Genomic DNA, 20535 nt, shown 5'->3' on the forward strand with positions numbered 1-20535 from the left:
ATGCAGGGTTTAGTTGACCTACAACAGTGTGTCACAAACAGCTCTCAAAGACCAAGGATTTCAACCATGCAGTAAACAAGTACTAATAAAACTGGCAATGCTAGTTTTATTAGTAAAGTTAAATTTCTATGATAATTTAAATCAAATATCATGTTCTCTCCCATATAGGTTTCAAATGTGGGCAGGTGATTTATTGAACACGGGCAGTAAACCAGTTTGTTCATGTCATGCTATCGTATACTGTACGCAGAATCTCTCGGTATCGGTAAGAGCGGATAACCCAATACTGGCCCAACACTATACTGTACGCAGTTAGGTCTCTTGACGTCATCCTTTCTTTAGGTGATCCTGTACAGGTCTAGGTCTCAGGAGAATGAAGGCTACTCTATTATTTACGAGGCCTCAGTTGGCATGCGACTGAATATCTGTATCGGTAATTTAAGGATAAATATAGCTACGTTTATTAGCGCTGGTTTGTAGGCTGAGGGTACATTCAACAGAAAATCTCATATACAAACGGCTAATCACAGAGATAGTGTCTGTACGGGTCATCAATAATTTATAATGCCGTCTCATGCGAATGAAGACTAGCAGAGATGCAGTGTTCGATGCGTAATCGTTACTTTTCGGAGTTCATTTGCCTCTATAAGCTTATTTTCACCTCGCACAATCTTGTTGCTTGACTGAGTCATGTAGGACATATTATCTACACAAGGGATGCCAATAGAGTTCACAATCTTGCATTGGGTGTCGAGTATCTTCATGACTATTAACTTGGAGATTGTAGCGATTAATAATAAGCATTGAATAAAACTACCACCATTATAAGGCTTTCATAGGTCACCTCTATAGATTCCCACTAATCAAACTTTTGTAGGGCTTTTTTTATGTTAATGAATTAAATTTTTGATTATTATAAAAAACCTAGTTATCAATGGTAAAAAATATTACATGTTATCTGGATAATATGAGCATGTTAGTTGTGGTCTCGTGAAGCATTCATTTTCACTAATTGGCAAATTTCAGTGAATATTTTGTATGCAACCTTTCAGATGCGGTTTGAAATCTAGCGACTGACTTAACAATGGCTAAGCATACATAAATCTCATAATTCTAGACTATCATGATAAAAACCAGTATTTGCCTATCATATGTATAAATCAATATATGCCTATAGGAAGGATTTGTCACAGTCTGATAGCTGTAATTTTTCATATATACGGACACAAAAGAGTAGTTATGTGAAAAAGTCCGAAACAGATTTTGGTTTTTATTCAGAAGTCATTCTGTGGATTCATAACTTCTGTTGCAAGCGGCTTAGTTGTAGCTTTGAGCATAATAGTTTATAGTAATATACGAATTGAGAGATGTGCATTCTTGGATTGATTTGTTCTGCTGTTTAGTTGATGAAAACTCTGACTGTAAATTGACCAACTTATAATGGCGTGATAGCATCTTGTGTTTGTAAAGCTTTTGCTGAATCAATATGGTTAACATGGTATGACATGTCTTGCGTCGGCCAATTAATCAGCCATCCACTGCAATTCGTTTCTTTTGTGAAAGAGTATTGATTTCTTGCTATGTATTTCTTTACAAATCCAGCAACATCATCATAAAGAGTTCACGGCTATGCAACTCTGTCATACGTACATGTATATGTGTGTTAATACATACTCAGTCACCCCTCCCACTCGTATGCGGACAACTGTGGGATTTTATGGTTGGGTGAAAAGTTTACAGAGATAAAATGAAGCCAAATGTGTCAACCAGTTCTTTGAATATCTGTCTCAGGGTAGCTTAAATACTTGCAAAAAAATAGCGGTTTACAGTTTAATCTCTCTATAATGTGTGTATGTATGACATTTTATTGACCTTACTAATCATCAACAAAATAATGTTTTTTGTTACATGCCAAAAAATGAGACAGAAATCCAGAATTATTGAGTGAGTTGAACAAAAGTGTTTTAAAAAAAATTGATTATCTAATAGTATTGCGTAGAAATACTGAATTTTAAGTTTTAATCACAGAAAACTCATAAACTGAAATATACGATAGTGGATGTAGAGTATTGCTGGTATCACAGAATAATAAATGATGTTTGTCATATACATGTATGTAGAAGAATAAATCCAAATATTCTAGGCATAGTTTACGCAGGATTTTGAAACCTGTAGCACAAATGCAGAAACAAGCGAGTTTGGAATAATGCAATATGTTCAAAGATTTTGGGATGTGATTGGTGGAAAAGTGATGAGCTGGAACACACGATCGGTAGTACACAAGTCTTAGTATGGATTTCCGTTCATATAAATATATGTGCATAATTTGTGAGGTTCTGTGGAACTGTTAAAAAGGTGGAGTCTACAAAAGTACTGTTGCGAGATTCATAAAGAGTCAAATTTTACTTAGTTGATTTTTTAAGCTTTCTCATAGCAACATTTATTTTTGGCTATGAGTAACAACCGCGCATGCCATCATATGCGAAGTTGTCTTATTGCTTTGCATTCTTTCAAAGCGATACGATTGGATGAAGGTAATTCATGGCGATTACAAATAATGTATACCCATTGATTTCTTACCACGTCAATAATTGGTGCATAGCGACAGGTATCTAAAGTGTAGTCATCACGTCAGCTGTGGCTGTTATTCTTGTTTGATTTGTAATTGTCGACATGTCCGCTAAGAGGCTCAAGTCTGTCTATGCGTACAACGAATCTGAATTGGAAAAACAGAAATATTGCAGGAAACATTTCAGGTCTGTTGGTATGTTGCGGTGTCCCAAGTTCTTATTCTCCGTGTCAGCACTGTTTCAATTGTTAACTTAGTTAAGTTACCTTACAAGATAATGTATTTAGGCTCATATCTAAATCGGTTTCTCGGAGGTATCCTTCTATGTATGTGGTATCGATCAGAATTTAAGCATCTAGTTCGCAGTGGTGGCTGAGCATGGGATGTTAGGCTGCATTCTTGTTTAATTGTGGTTATGAGCAAGAGAGCTCGTACCTCAGTTTTGAGGTTGTGAAGGTTTAGCATAATGTGAGGGAAGTAAAAATTTGGGAAAGCCGAAGTTAACAACAGTAGAAGCTAGACTACAGGATGGCTCGTGTTGAGACGAAAATGTTGGTCTCCGTCAGTAGAGATAAACCGGCACATGTGTGATTGGCAGAAATAGTTTATTCTAACAAACTTTATATTCACTCCATTTTTTCATTTCCAACACGAGCTGGTTTCATCTCAGATTTCCTTTCATATGACGGTAATAACAGGGCTTCACAACAAAAAAGTATTTACATTTGAACAAAGATATTCTCACTAGATACAGTTATGCTGAACCGCTAGTGCACATTGGATTGAATTTGTTCATAAAATCTCTCAGATGGTTTTTTAAATAACTAAATGTGTTAAAACACTCTTCTATCATTTAATTTATGTCGTTAGCTGAAAGTACTTTTGTCATTTTCTCGTATAACTATTAATGTGTGAATTTTTGGCCTTGAATAAAACTACAGCAACGCAAACAGCTGCACAAATGCGGTTGAGTCGCAAATTGTTGATACGTATAAGTATTATATCGCTAGATTATACGCGTGTTGGCAATATTTCAATAAAAGTCATGTAAAATCCAGCGAGGTCACCATAGCCTTCACAGGATTTAGACCAATCCTCACTGGTCAATCCATTTGTCTACAATATGTATTGTTTAGGAACGTAAGTATGTGTAGCCACAACAAATATCTACACTATGCGTCGGCTACACAGTTCATCAGTGTGTATGTAGTCAGGTCGTAGCAATGACTACAACACTTATAATGTATGTACAACTCTCACTGTTTGAGGGTACTAAGTCTTCCAGTTTGGGCGTTGTCATGTACTCCAGTGGCTTTTTAGCAACCCCGTTGGAAAGAATAGCAAATCTATACTCCTCCATCGATCAGCGATATTATGAAATATAAAACAATATTGTGAAATATTAAACAATATTTCCTTGGCTCGTATTAGTATCACCGCTTATGTCTTACAGAATGTTTATTTTTTAATTTCTAATGTGTATTGCTATGTAGCAATAATTTTAGCGTTTAACATTATTGTCCATGCTTTTTTTAATAAACGGATGTTTATTTAAACAGTTATTCAATTTTAAATATTTTGTTATTATCCAACTCCATAAAAGCGCAGCATAATATATAATAATATAAAAATGGTATACTGAAAGTTATCTCTACATAGTTTGATTTGAAACTAGACAATAGACCATTAAAACTAATAGCTCCTGTTAAATTAAGAAAGGGGTAACACAAACTCCGCTGCTGTAATTCAGGAATGATGGTTTCAAAACATCAGAATGCTCAGGCTTCACACTAACTACTAGTTACATACATGTACATACCATGTAATGTTGTGACATACGTGTACATACCATGTAGTGTTGTTACATACGTGTACATACCATGTAATGTTGTTACATACATGTACATACCATGTAGTGTTGTTACATACATGTACATCCCATGTAGAATGCCATCTGAGAATGCCATGTGAGAACACTCTTGGAGCACTGGCCATCTAGTGTCTGTCTGCCATCTGGCACTCACCAGATCTCATAGGCCATTCAATTTATTAAATAAATGGTGCATGTCACTGCTGTCAAGTTTACAAGCCAGTTTTGTTGATGACCATTCGCCAATTTTTGGTTGCCTAAATAGCAAAATATTTTGCCACATTTTTGCGATAGAAAATAAATGTTGCCTATCAACCCACGCTGCCTCAAATGTACAGTGGGAATAACTATGGCATTATTAGTGTCATGGCCAGGTGTGTGCTAGTTGATATACCCCCAGCATTCCTTGTCTTTTTATCACAGTTTCCATTTGTGCATTCCCTCAATGTTTGGCATTTCTTTTACTTAGAAAAATCTGTATAGCTTTGAGAGAACTGCGTTTTGTTGAGGCGTTTTAATTGCTGTCATTGTGGCTGTGTGAAGCAATACCTGTAGTTTGACCGACCTTATTTCTATTTTTTCATCTTTAATATCTATATTTTAGGAGCGAGCTACCAGTGCCAATGCTGTCTAGAAATGAGTTCAGTGTTTGGAGTATTCTCAAACAATGTATCGGAAGAGTAAGTACAGTAAAACCTCCTCATACTAATGGTGATACAGTAAAAAATCATACTGATGGTGGTATGGCCAAATGTCTAAATACTAATGGTGGTACAGTAAAACCTCTACGTACTAATGGTGGTACAGTAAAACCTCTTCATACTGATGGTGGTACAGTCAAACTTCTTCATCCTAATGATGGTACAGTGAAACTTCTTCATACTAATGGTGGTACAGTAAAACTTCTACATACTAATGGTGGTACAGTAAAACCTCTTCATACTGATGGTGGTACAGTCAAACTTCTACATACTAATGGTGGTACAGTAAAACCTCCTCATATTGATGGTGGTACAGTCAAACTTCTTCATCCTAATGATGGTACAGTCAAACCTCTTCATACTAAGGGTGGTACAGTAAAACTTCTTCATCCTAATGGTGGTGCAGTAAAACTTCTTCATCTTAATGGTGGTACAGTAAAACCTCTTCATCCTAATGGTGGTACAGTCAAACTTCTTCATCCTAATGGTGGTGCAGTCAAACCTCCTCATACTGATGGTGGTACAGTAAAACCTCTTCATCCTAATGGCAGTACAGTCAAACCTCTTCATCCTAATGGTGCTACAGTAAAACTTCTTCATCCTAATGGTGGTACAGTCAAGCCTCTTCATCCTAATGGTAGTACAGTCAAACCTCTTCATCCTAATGGTGGTACAGTCAAATTTCTTCATCCTAATGGTGGTACAGTCAAACTTCTTCATCCTAATGGTGCTACAGTAAAACCTCTTCATCCTAATGGTAGTACAGTAAAACCTCTTCATCCTAATAATGGTACAGTCAAACTTCTACATACTAATGGTAGTACAGTAGAACTTCTACATCCTAATGGTGGTACAGTAAACTTCTTCATTCTAATGGTAAACTAATAGTAACCTAATGGTAATCCTATCCTAATAAGTAAAACTTTTTTAGATGTGATGATTGACATAACTTACTCTAAGATAGAATGGGCGCAGTTTTAGCAGCTTAACTTACACACCTTTTAAAATTTTTAGATTTTTGGTCTGCTTAATTGTCGCCATTTTCAGTTTCACTAACGAAATTGTAATTGTAATGCCTCGTCAAACTTCCAATCGCATATTGTAGACACTATTTTGAATATGAAGTCAAATATTTGCTAGGCTGTTACATTGTTTAATGGAATATTTGTATGTCAAGGTTATTGTAAGTCGTTATTTGACTGCCTGCACTCAACACTGTAATGACAGCGATAGTACCGACCTTGCAACAGATTGGATGCAAATAGCTATAAGTATATTTTACAGTCATGTAGCCCTCCCATTCATTTAGTAGTGAACTTGGTTCTATGCGATATGATAGGTTGCTGTTTCACTTGCTCATGAATTCTTAAGGCTAGATTTTGATAGATATTGTAAATAGCCTTAGATGTTAAGTTATTTAGCTTAAAATTTTGGTTCAACTCTCGTCATTCATCATTTTAGAGGAACCAGGCTGTTAGTTATTATTGAGACAGGGTCGGTATTCAACCAAGTTGAATTAGACTGTATTAGTAGCTTCAAATGAAGCTCCAAGCTCATTTTGGTTTAATGGTTTAAAATTTCTGAAAGAAGACAACTACTGCAAACATTCACGTACAGCTTTTCACTTGGGTTGGGGGTTAGTTTCTCCCAAGGGCTTCACTAGTATCTTTTATCTACCGCAATCAGGTATTGATGACATGCTTGTTCACCTGCAGGAGCTGTCAAAGATTACAATGCCAGTCGTATTCAATGAACCAATCAGTTTCCTGCAGAGGGTCACAGAGTACATGGAGTACGCTTATCTGCTTGAGAGGGCGAATATCTGTGCTTCTCCAGAGGAGAGAATGGCAGTAAGTCTCCTTTGTATGAAGATACATTGTGTTGTTGAAAGCAGTTTGTTCATCAAGCATTCGGGTCACTATTTGACCTGAGTGTCATCTCTAACAATACTGATGTGACTTTAGACAAATGTGGGTCACTATTTGACCTGAGTGTCATCTCTAACAATACTGATGTGACTTTAGACAAATGTGGGTCACTATTTGACCTGAGTGTCATCTCTAACAATACTGATGTGACTTTAGACAAATGTGGGTCACTATTTGACCTGAGTGTCATCTCTAACAATACTGATGTGACTTTAGACAAATGTGGGTCACTATTTGACCTGAGTGTCATCTCTAACAAAGCTGATTTGACTTTAGACAAATGTGGGTCACTATTTGACCTGAGTGTCATCTCTAACAATACTGATGTGACTTTAGACAAATGTGGGTCACTATTTGACCTGAGTGTCATCTCTAACAATACTGATGTGACTTTAGACAAATGTGGATCACTATATGACCTGAGTGTCATCTCTAACAATACTGATGTGACTTTAGACAAATGTGGGTCACTATTTGACCTGAGTGTCATCTCTAACAATACTGATGTGACTTTAGGCAAATGTTGTACATGTTTGTACTACTTACAGTGGTGTGTGAAATAAACTGCAACTTTTCGTTGGAAAACTAAAATTATCACTTATTGCGTATTTAGTTAATAGCCCTAAATTATATATTAAATTAATCCTCATGTTGTCTTGGTTTCAAATATGTAAACCGAACAGCTGCAAAATTATGTTTTTAAATGATTATATATGCTGAGTTATGAACTCATCTATAACACTTTTAACACTTTATACTAGAATAATATATTTTCTTGTGGTGTTATGCAAGGTATAACATATTTAGCAATGCCTACATGACTAGATTTGAAAACAATTTATATGTATAAATTTTACAAACAAGAAATCATTTCATGAAGCCTGGTCCAATCAGTTTTATTACATTGGTTCAAGAAACTACATCTAATCCAATTGGGGTAAATTCTGCAGATTATTTAATAAGATATTCTGAATCATGGCGAGATTTTGAATCTAGTGGTATATGTATATAACTCATGTTTGTTTACTAGTAGCAAAGACAGAAACACTATTAATAAGTTTGAGAAATCGTTTCAATGAACAAAAGGGTCCAGTTTATTTTTTACACTATACATTATTATACTATAATACTATAATAGTATTTTGTCAGTACATTTGATGTTTGCTACAAATTCAATTCTGCTCCAAAAGTTTACCATACATTACAGATCGTTACAGATACCATACATTACAGATCGTTACAGATACCATACATTACAAGACTTAGTTTCTTCAATTTAGCTCCAAAAAGACAGATTTTAGCGAGTATTTCATAATTATACAGCTTACTAAGCCAACATTGTTTACAGTGTTGGTCCACTATATAATAGACCACTATTATATAATAGACAACTATTATATAATAGACAACTATTATATAATAGACAACTATAGACCAATATTATAGACCACTATTATAGACCACTATTATAGACCGCTATTATAGACCGCTATTATAGACCGCTATTATAGACCGCTATTATAGACCGCTATTATAGACCGCTATTATAGACCGCTATTATAGACCGCTATTATAGACCGCTATTATAGACCGCTATTATAGACCGCTATTATAGACCGCTATTATAGACCGCTATTATAGACCGCTATTATAGACCGCTATTATAGACCGCTATTATAGACCGCTATTATAGACCGCTATTATAGACCGCTATTATAGACCGCTATTATAGACCGCTATTATAGACCGCTATTATAGACCGCTATTATAGACCGCTATTATAGACCGCTATTATAGACCGCTATTATAGACCGCTATTATAGACCGCTATTATAGACCGCTATTATAGACCGCTATTATAGACCACTATTATAGACCACTATTATAGACCACTATTATAGACCTATAAGTCCTATAGGCCCTATCACAACTACTAGCTACTATCATAACCTTGAGTGGCAGCTTAACATACTGTAACAATATTGACTGGTTGATGTTGTGCCTCAGTTTGCTGCTTATACGCTGACAATGAGAGATGCAATGTTCTACATTTCAGTATGTAGCAGCCTTTGCTGTGTCGGCGTGCGCTTCTAACTGGGCTAGGCTGGGCAAGCCATTCAACCCTCTGCTAGGAGAGACATACGAGCTAAACAAGTAGGTTCACAGGCTAATTGTATGGCCTTGGATGGATTCCTGGCTATCATTGGCATCTATATCTCCTGATGTATATACTGTACTATATCTCCTGATATATGTACATAACTATATCTCCTGATATATGTACATAACTATATCTCCTGATATATGTACATAACTATATCTCCTGATATATGTACATAACTAGAAATTCCACTGTCATACAGCCCATGACCAAAGTGATATTGGAAAAAAGAAAGTGTACTGATGGTTGAGAAATGCAATATTAGCAGTCAAATGGCACTGCAGTGCAATAGGATAACTGCAATGGTAGCTGTAATGTACTGGGTGTTATTATGTACAACAAACAGCAATAATGAAAGGAAAAGATTATATGTTTATATCTCCCCCGCAATAGGATAAATGCAATAATAGAAGTAAAATGCACTGATATTATTAGAATAACTAATATTATTAATATAGTAGTAATGCAGTAATAATAGAAAACCAATGCACAATTTTGTTTACATTTCAAAACTTCATGGCTAACAATATCAAGAAGTTGTGATATTTATATAGATTTTTAGAAAATCTATTTAACAAAGCTATTTAGAAAAAATAATAACAGTAACATACTGCCCAACATAGGTCACTATATACCTCGATCTTGTAAATTCGAAGGCTTATTCTTATAATTAAATCTTATAAAATCGAATAATCATTCTTATAATTAAATATTGTAATAATCTTATAAGAATCGTTAGAAAAAGTATCATCGTCATTTCCTTTACTTTCACTGCTTTGGACATCAGTTGGAATACCAAAGTACTCATAACTGTCCAAAATGTCAGTTACTTTGAAATCGGCAAAAAAGAAACGATGACTTTTCAGAACTTCTACGTTAATTACAGAAACCTTCGGCAATTGGACAATACCGTAGACTAGTGAAATGTGCAGGTTTTTTGTGAAATGCGCACGACTTAATGGTTCTATTCTCTGTCGCTCAGCGTTTCATTTGCCAGTCTTAAATTTAATAAAAATAAGTCTTGTCAAGTTTTAATAACGATTTTACGCTAAATTAATCTGTCTATTTATTTATAATCCCATCAGATGGGTAAGGTTTAGGAAATTTCCTACAAATAATAAAGACTTGGTAACATATTTAAATAGGTTTATATGTGTTTTGTGTCGTTATTATACTTAAACGACTCCATTGAAAAATGATTAAATTTGTTGATGAGATTTCGGTACAAGGGTTTGCGACGGCCGTTGAATAATTTTCATGAGTTGTGTGCAAAAATGCATTTATCATAAATCTCCCAAACAATCGCTTCGCTCATGTTTGGTCGTGAGACTATATATCCTAATATATGTACATAACTATATATCCTGATATATGTACATAACTATATATCCTGATGTATGTACATAACTATATCTTCTGATAAGTATATTTTATTTTATTTATAGTATTTATAAATAGTTCTATTTTTTCTGATATTATAACTATACAGGTATTGTACATACATTGTACATTGTACATTTATCTGATTTATGTATATATATATATATTTTTAGTGACTGTACACATGTTTATTGTTTAATGCGCATGTATGTGCGTCTATCTTTCAATGTATAACTACTTCTCATATCTACATTTAGTTTCTGATATACATGTATTTATTCACTGATTTATATACATTTATCTTTTGATGTATGTTTTACTTTTTAGTAAGTGTTGTCTGCCTCATTTTACTTTTTAAATCATAGAATCATATTTGTACATTTATTCATGGTATACTAAATTATATTATTATTATTTTAAACCTATTGTTGCTTGTGTTAGCAATGTTTGAAAGTTTTATTGTTATTGTGGAGTTGCAGTAGTTTGGCTGAAAATCTTACTTTATGCTTTTTCTATGCCTTTACTTCAATTATAATTCAATCATAATTATGTTATTTACCTAAAAGGTGTGCATTGATATAACTCTAATGTTTGCTTAGCTTTTTGGAGCATTTCTGCTGTAAACCTTGACTGCTGTCAATGACAATTTAATGGATTTACAAATTAACTTTGGTTTTAAGGCAACATGAGTTTTTAACTGTCTTTATAGTCAAAATAGACAATATATTTTGTGTTTTACATCGCTTGTTGTCTCCTATCATAACTCTATAGAAAGCTGGTGGTAAATCTATGTCTACGCATTTTTATTCAAAACAAAAATCTGAGAAAGTCAGGCTGAGGTATGAGCTGCTACAGGTACTGCAATACATTCTCCACACCCTGCTTCATCAATAGAGTAATTCAGGGAACTTTATCAGCTCTCCTGATATACGGATCTTCGTGTGAAATAAAGACATTTTACAGTTTTGAAACCATGAAATTTTTAAAATTATTTGTAATAGGAAAGTTTGATTTGGAATTCAAACAAATCCGTTTTTGAACAGCTTACCAGTATAGACTGTGATCAAAAATCGAGGTCGGATATGTTTGTACATTTATATAATCGTTTCTGTTCAGGGAGGAGTTGGGATACAAAGTGCTATGTGAGCAAGTCAGCCACCACCCTCCAATCACTGCATTCCATGTGTCAGCTCCTCACTACACAGTCTCTGGTGCTATCAATCCTAAACTCAAATTCTGGGGAAAGTCTGTGGAAATAACTCCAAAAGGTGAACAGATTCTCTGAATCAAATATGCATGCTCTAGGACACTCATGTATTCACCTCATCTAACTTTCGCGTTTTCGCATAGTCATCCTTTCGCGAAAATTTCATGAGCGAAACTAAACTATCATAACGAATGAGCGAAAACACGGAATTAAATAACTTTGTTCATTGATGTCCAAGAAACAAATGGCAGCGAGCGATCAAATTGTATTATCGATCTTGGCCACACAATTCTACCTGCGGATCACAATTACAAACTAGTCCCAAATTGAAATTTTTTTCTTATCGGTTAACCGAACCTGAGGAATCTAATTATGTTTGTTCCACTGCATTTATTTTCACATCACTATATTTTCACACTCATCAGAGCTGCGAAATTAAGTTGCATCAAAATTTTACTCTGAATGCTACTCACGAAACTAAATACTAGCGAAATATAAGTGTCCTAGGGTAAGCCTGCTAATAGGCTACTGGCAAATTATAAAATATTAAGTGGAATCATATATTTATTGTAGTAACAGATTAGTTTTTATATCTATCCCTTGGTACTTGTTCTATTGTATGAAATTATATAATCATATTATTATATACTATATAATTATATTATATTATATACTATTATATAGTATATAATAATATTATGTAATAATATTATTTATTGTAGTAGCCTTTTGGACTTTTGAAAAATCGTGTGTGTAACTGTATTTACTATTACTACATTTTTATTTTATTATTTTTCTTGGCAGTAATACTTACTGGTCCCCAAGTAGAATATGAAAGATTTTTTTTCACAATGAATGTTAAGCAGCCATTGCAATGTTGTGATTTTCTAACTGCTAGAATGATTGTCAAAGGAATACTTGTCATGCATCAGCCTACATAGGAGATGCAGAACTTGCATCATTATCATTGTTTTTAATAATAGTAATAATAATAATAGGGGGTAAAATGCTGAAGTCAGTAATCAGGACTCTCATCTGCTCAAACTGCTTATAATAAATAGGGACACTGAACACAGCTAATCTACATGTAGTATATCATTAGAAACAACTGCATTACGTACTACCAGATCGTAATGACCACTTAATATGTATGTACATCTATATACATGGTATATGGTGCTTGTAAACTCAGCTACATATGATGTTCAGGAATACTTGGCTTGCTTTTGTGCTTTTGTATTTGACAACAACACGTGAAACTATTAGAAACTGGAGACATAGCGCCGTGTGACAACTTTGTATGCACTCAGCGGTGCTTGTCACTCTGTCGAGATTAACTTGATGATTGTTGCCGAATCATTTTCAAAATGAAGCTATGAAAATCACTATGGAAAGAATATAACTTTAAAATTAAACACTTTTAAAGTTTTATTTTTAAAAATAAAACTTGAATTAGTGTTTAGTTCATTTTTTAAATGAACAATGAAATTTTATTTTAAAGTCATATCGAAAGTTGTATAAAAAAGTATGAAGGACCACAAGTTTGGTTCAAGTATTGTGCCTTGTGCTTCGTACGGTGGATGCTTCAAGACCCATATGTTTTTTGGGTTTTTAATGCCCTAGATCTCGTTTTCATTATGTAGCAGACGGGTTATTTTCCTAACCTGTGATAGTGGTCTCTTTAAAGATCATGGTAATGTTAAGAGATGCAGAAGGCAATGTCTGTTTAGGAGTATATGGTGTGTCTAACATGTTCCTTTAAAGGTAAACTCACAGCATTGAAGTGATGCAAATGAAAATAATATCAATATAAAGCTAAGGCAAGCTTCGATTTGATGTAATGTTTGTCTTTGTAGACCCAGTCTAGAGATATACTAGTTTGAATGATAACCTTGCTTGGAATGCTCAGATTTAAACAAAAGTGCGATTATGACGTTTATAGTTGCACTTCGGATAGAAACTTGAACCAACAGCTGATATCAATAGCGATAGTGACAAGCAGTCGCGCAACTAGTGATGTCATTTTGGCACGTATTTTTATGCTGAGCATTTTAACCACGATTAAGTTTTTTCGATTTTAATTTAGAAACATCCTGGCAGTCAGACCACCTCAAACATCAAAAACAATCGCAAATGATAGAAAAATACTGATACTTTCTGACAGAACTTACTAAAACTTTGTGTAGGTTCATCTTTAGTTCATTTAAGGGTCACCTTCAGACAAACCTTCAGACAAACCTTCAGACAAACCTTCAGACAAACCTTCAGACAAACCTTCAGACAAACCTTCAGACAAACCTTCAGACAAAGTTTTTATTCTAGGTAGAGTGTAGTAACTGCTGCAACTAGATCACAAGGTTCTCTTGTGTTGAAGGTGTGATCACGGTGAATCTATTGAGGCACGGAGAGGTCTATACTTGGGAGAATGTAAACTGCTCTGTACACAATATAATAGTGGGAACTCTCTGGGTCGAGCATCACGGTAGGATGGAAATAGTCAACCACAAGACTGGCCAAAAAGCTGATATCACCTTCAAGAAAAGCAACATGTTCTCTCGGGAGGTTCACCGGATAGAAGGAGCTGTCCTTGACCGAAGGTGCGTGTCTCTACTCCTGTAGTTCTTAATTGGTGGATATTGTGATCTCTGTGGATACGCTGAACTGTGTATGACAGAGTAGCGTACTAATTGCTTCCGTGTTCAAAACAGGTACAGAAAATCTCAAAAGCTTTCATTTTAGTGTCATGTGTAGTATGTCATGCGTAATATGTCATGTGTAATATGTCATGTGTAATATGTCATGTGTAAGATGTTATGTGTAGTATGTCATGCGTAGTATATCATGCGTAGTATATCATGCTTAGTATGTCATGTGTAGTATGTCATGCGTAGCATGTTATCTGTAGTATGTCATACGAAGTATGTCGTGCGTGGTATGTCATGCGTAGTATGTCATGCTTAGTAAGTCATGCTTAGTATGTTATGTGTGGTATGTCATGCATGGTATGTCATGCGTAGTATGTTATCTGTAATATGTCATGCGAAGTATGTCGTGCGTGGTATGTCATGCGTAGTATGTCATGCTTAGTAAGTCATGCTTAGTATGTCATGCGTAGTATGTCATGCATAGTAGATCATGCGTAGTAGGTCATGCGTAATAGGTCATGCGTAGTAGATCATGCGTAGTAGATCATGCGTAGTATGTCATGCGTAGCATGTCATGCGTGGTATGTCATGCGTGGTATGTCATGCGTAGTATGTCATGCGTAGTATGTCATGCGTAGTATGTCATGCGTAGTATGTCATGCGTAGCATGTCATGCGTAGTATGTCATGCGTGGCATGTCATGCGTAGTATGTCATGCGTAGTATGTCATGCGTAGTAGATCATGCGTAGTAGGTCATGCGTAGTATGTCATACGTAGTATGTCATGCGTAGTATGTCATACGTAGTATGTCATGCGTAGTATGTCATGCGTAGTATGCCATGCGTAGCATGTCATGCATACTATGTCATGCGTGGTATGTCATGCGTAGTATGTCATGCGTGGTATGTCATGCGTGGTATGTCATGCGTAGTATGTCATACGTAGTATGTCATGCATAGTATGTCATGCGTAGTATGTCATGCGTAGTATGTCATATTTATCTTTCTGCATATATGCTGTAGCATTGCTTAGTATTTGGAAATCTTTCCATCAACTTAAAGTTTTGTAATATCGTAACTTGCTTGTGTGAAAAGATATTACTATTACTCTGGTCTTTGATGTTCGCAGTGGTTATGCTTATTGTTAGATGCAGTTTTAAACCGTAGATGTGTAAGATTATATAGACTATGAAATGCTATGAAAGGCTTCGCAAACAATCTAAAGATGCTTCTATTCATCAATAAAGTAATAATTTAACAGTATTACATATTTCCCTTAACGATAAGGTAAACAAGTTTGAACTTTTTACTTCAATAATATGTCAATAAAAAAGAATCGCAGATGGCAGTATGTTATATTACCCAATCACTTAATGAGAAACCTCCATTTCTTCTAGTCAGTCAAAAGGGTTCATTTTTTCTATGGGTGAGAATTCGTTGGGCATTCTGGGTACTGTTTTTAGAAAATGATTACTGGCAGCTGGCTTTTTAAGTTTTGTTAGATTTTCTAGTTCATCATGGCAGTCAGTTGCATTTGAGAATTGCTATGCATGAACCAGAGTTGATAATAGGGAAGGTTGCACTGTAACTAGTAACTGATGATATAACTAGTATAGTTTCACGGTTATATCTAATAGCTTCAGCTACTCGCTGCTACTTTCTATTGCTGATGGATTATTTTCATGGTTCCAAATTGGTGCTTCAGAGCATTTTATCCTTATAGCATTAGCCACAGCAAAAAGACTATTCATTGTCGGTTCGCACGAACGATCCTTCCATGTTTAAAAACAATTGTCTGCAAAAACATTCATTTGACGTGAGTGATATATTTTTTATAGTAATTTCCGCGTATTGTATTTTCTGCTGAGGTCATTCATAACAGTTGGCTCATATTAAAGATTAAATTAATATAATTTTTATTTGAAACCGTAAAATCTGATTTTTAGTAAACGTTTACACATAAACAATCTCAACAAGAGTTTTGGACACGTAAGTCGACGGCCATAAACGGTCAGAATAAGTGAACTACGATGTTAAACAAGCTCACAAATTTATTAGTTTATTAAATTGTTTCGATTTCATCTCGACAGGCAACCAGAAGTTATGAAATTTGGCTGTGTATGATTTTCTCCGACTCTGAAAACTACCTGTAATTATTTCTTTGAAGGAATTGTTTTTATCTATAAAGGAAATACAGTGTTAGTCATAGCAAGCCAGAAGCAACTACTTCACATTCTGTGTGTTTATCAGTTTACATTTCCTGTACACTTGGCCATCCAATTTCAATAAAACCCAACCTTGGACATAGTGCTTACATGTGAAGTTAAAAATTCCCATGTGTGTAAAAGTTCAATTTCACAATCGAATAGACTCCAGTTGACTGCAGATCCGGGCCAGTTCTCTCGTTAACTCCAGCTTCGCACCTGCAATCACCAAGTTTCTACCTTGACGATTCTTTACTGTCTTTCCATCAGTTGATACCCTTGACCTAATATCACTCTCTTTCTCATGCAGCAACAAGAAACTTTTATCTCTGTACGGCAGTTGGACAGATACCATGTTCTCAGTCGATCCAAAACAATACGAGCTGCACATTAAACAAGAGAAACACAGAAGCAAACCCAGTACCGTATGTAACATATTGATTAAATAAAGGATCTCTGTAGCCGCTTTCATAGTACCTGCTGGAGTATTGTTTAGTTATGTGTTATTTTAGGTTCGGACTATTCCTTATGAGACATAATAAGTTAAAATAATGAGTTAAAATACAGTTCTAATGGGATTCTTTTCTGAATTATTAATTTTATTTATTATTAATTAATCAGTGTTAGGTTTACCTCCAAATACTTAATCAAGTTCAATTAACCCATTTTGGGATCTGCTTCATATCGTAAACCTATCATAGGTTGGAGTAAATATTCATATAACAGTACATTGTAATCAATTTTGTTCGTTCCTCTACCTAAAAACTGATTACTTATATTATTAAAACAAATTCATTATGTAGAATGTGTTAATAAATTAGTGAAATAATATTCTATGTAGATGTTCTTGTCGTGTACCTTAGAGAGCTCTGAATAGGGTTGCATCATTGGAGATGTAAAAGTATGATGTAAGGGGAGGAGATAGAGCTATAAAATGTAACATACTCTAACATAGATTACGTGAACCTTAAATAAGCTCTTTTATTTACTCTTTCAGATGTTAATTTTCATCTTCTCTTCCTTTATTTTCACCTACAGTTTAGCTACTTTTTGGGAGGTTTTGAACGCCGTATGATGGAAAGTACTTTGGGTGTAGAGTTTAATGTTGATTTGAAATATTCCATTCTATGTTTGATAATTTGCAAGTTACTAAAGACAACCATAATTAGAAGTTTGGCTGTACAGAGTATATGTAGAGGCTGTAGTCAAATAGTAGTTGCAATTAATGTAAATCAATGTTAACTTTGTACTTGGGTCATGTTTTGATTCAAAACTGTTTTGTCTGTCCAGTGTAACAGTCTTGTAGGCCTGTTATTTCGAGCTATAATTCTAAAACCAGTTTTTCGTGTCGTCAGATTTACATGCATGATTAAGGAACAGTTTTAATTTATATAAAAAGGATTTAAAAATCTATAATTTTTTATATAAGTTATATAAAAATTCTATAAAGGGTCAGTTTTAAATTATTGTATTTTCTTTGTCTTTTACGCAAAATCATTTTTTTTATTACTATTCAGGATCAGAAGAAGCTCCCGGCTGAATCTCCAATAGTAGACAACAATGGCCACTCTTCTGCCCAGGGTGTGCCTAGCAAGTGTTCAGAATTCGACCTTCACATACCTGGACAAACATTTTTATGGCAGGCTGAAGAGAGGCCCCCTAACAGTGATAAGGTTAATCTCAGAGTGTATTTTATATAACACGCTCACATCATCACTCTCTCTAATGCATATTGAATCTCAGCTCCCAGTTTGTTGCCCATTTATGAATATATACGGTACTTTTCATAGACTGGCCTGTTCACAGGCTTTTCTTGTACTAGTGATTCCATTATCACAGTTACTATATAAACTGCTACGTTATGGTTATGTGTTATGGTTATGTGTTATGGTTATGTGTTATGGTTATGTGTTATGGTGATATAAATCGGAGATCCTTATCCAAACTGACCAGCTTATATTCCCCCTTGATGTTTGTTTGCTAATCTGCCAGCATATCAACCCATGATTTAAATGGCTTCATTTCATTGTAACTTTTCAGCCTTAGAAATTCACACATCTTTCTTGTGTTCGTTGGTCAGGTGTGTTTTTGATCATAGCAGATGTCTAACTTTGTGAAATCACTTGGAAGTCCTCAGTCTGCTTGGGGAGCTGCCCTCATGGATATATAATAGTTACCCGACCTTCTCTATTTGTAGTATTATAGTTTTACACGGTTTGCAATGATGCTCAATGAAATAGAAGGTGATATTTCTAGACTCTGTCCCACCGATAGCAGACTTAGGCCAGATATACGATGCTTGGAACAAGGCAATATAGGTATGTAAAGGTTGCTTATGAACACAAACTAATTGCATGTTTTTTGTTTGCTATTCAAGAGGAACCATCCAACTAATAGCAAAACTGTTATGTATTTGGGACTTTCAAATAATATATAATACTATTCTACTATTTCATTACTAACAAAACATTTTTATATAAATGTGCTGATTGTGGTTAGTTAGGAGCACAAACTAGCAGATGATACGTCAGCTAAATAAGTTGTTTTATACTTAATGTCATAAGACAACTCCAAACTGCATAGTTTACTTCACGTAACCATCAGGTATTGCTTTCTTTTGTTGGTTTTGTCGCCTGGTCTCCATATCTGCTTTGTTGAAGTAGAACACACAACAAATAAAACTTTGGGATAAATAAACTATTTCAAGACACACATAAATAATTGTCACAAATCGAGGCTGGTTGATGCAAAGCTGATTAGACAGAAGTTCACACGAGATGTCATACATACTTCTCCCTGTCTACATTTTAGTAGACTTGTAGGTCAGACAACTCCCGCTAAAGTAGAATACCTCCCAATCTAAGAGTCAGTTTATTCCAGATCTAACTAATTGATGTTTTCAGATAAAGCTGCTGAAAAGAAACTATATTTAGAAGAGAAGCAAAGACATACTCGAAAGGAGATGAAGAAGAATAGAGAAGAATGGTCACCAAGGTAATATTTCAGCTTTTCATAAATAGCTGCAAAAGGGACGTGTCATTGTTGAAATCTCTGCGTTTTTATAAAAATGACATTACATTGTTCGTATGTTCAGCTTCTGATTATCGAAGGATAATTGCACTTGTGAATAATGTAGACCATCTAGATTCTAGATCTAACTAGGAGAGTAATCGGCTTTATGTGAATATCCTTTTCCATTCTATATGTATTGTAGACTCATAATTTTAAGTTCTAAAAATACCTGGTTTGTCAAGCCTGGCTTATAGCCGCTGGCAATTTATTTGCTTAACAGAGATGTTCTGGGTATTGAAGCTCTTCATAGATAATGAATCACACTTGAAGTTAGCCTAATCTTAGGGTGTAAGATTGCTGTAACAATTATGCACACATAATCGCTAGCTTGCGCTAAGCTAACACTTTGAGTATTGGTGTTAGGAATCCTTCAATACGTCTCCTACTGGTAAAAATAGCCCGTGGCCATTTGATCTATATTGTGCTAAACCTGAGGCTAACATGGCGCTAAATGATCATTCATGCGGTTGCCATGATGAACTGATAGTTTCAGCATCTCAATTCTATTGGTTGATTCATGATATGCTTAACTTAAGTGTGAGTATCTAAATGTATTTTATAGTAACTTAGATTATCTCAGACAATTTTGTATGTTTTTGTGTGATAATCTAGTGGTAGTTTTAATTACATGTACTTGTCTATGATCTGAGAAACACTCTTCGATATCTTGTTGCTTGTACACCAATTAAATCAATATTATAATCAAACCTCTACACATGAAGTTAATTTGATCTGAGATTTACTTTGTGTGTTAAATCTGTTCTATGGTGGAGGCGTATTTTCTGTTTTATCTCAATT

At 34.8% G+C, this 20535-nt stretch overlaps 1 protein-coding gene across 1 annotated transcript in view; it reads left to right on the forward strand.

The window, feature by feature from the left end:
• LOC137391955 (oxysterol-binding protein-related protein 1-like) overlaps positions 1–20535 on the forward strand; it is an 88929-nt gene that overhangs the window by 67827 nt on the left and 567 nt on the right. The window contains exons 16-24 of the mRNA XM_068078530.1: positions 5044–5119; positions 6856–6990; positions 9125–9222; positions 11726–11877; positions 14191–14413; positions 16976–17090; positions 18183–18338; positions 18863–18983; positions 19569–19659. Of these exons, the coding sequence (XP_067934631.1) occupies positions 5044–5119; positions 6856–6990; positions 9125–9222; positions 11726–11877; positions 14191–14413; positions 16976–17090; positions 18183–18338; positions 18863–18983; positions 19569–19659 (1167 nt within the window). The remainder of the gene's footprint in view (positions 1–5043; positions 5120–6855; positions 6991–9124; positions 9223–11725; positions 11878–14190; positions 14414–16975; positions 17091–18182; positions 18339–18862; positions 18984–19568; positions 19660–20535) is intronic.

This window comes from Watersipora subatra, chromosome 3, assembly GCF_963576615.1.
Source record: "Watersipora subatra chromosome 3, tzWatSuba1.1, whole genome shotgun sequence".
NCBI classification, from domain to species: domain Eukaryota; kingdom Metazoa; phylum Bryozoa; class Gymnolaemata; order Cheilostomatida; family Watersiporidae; genus Watersipora; species Watersipora subatra.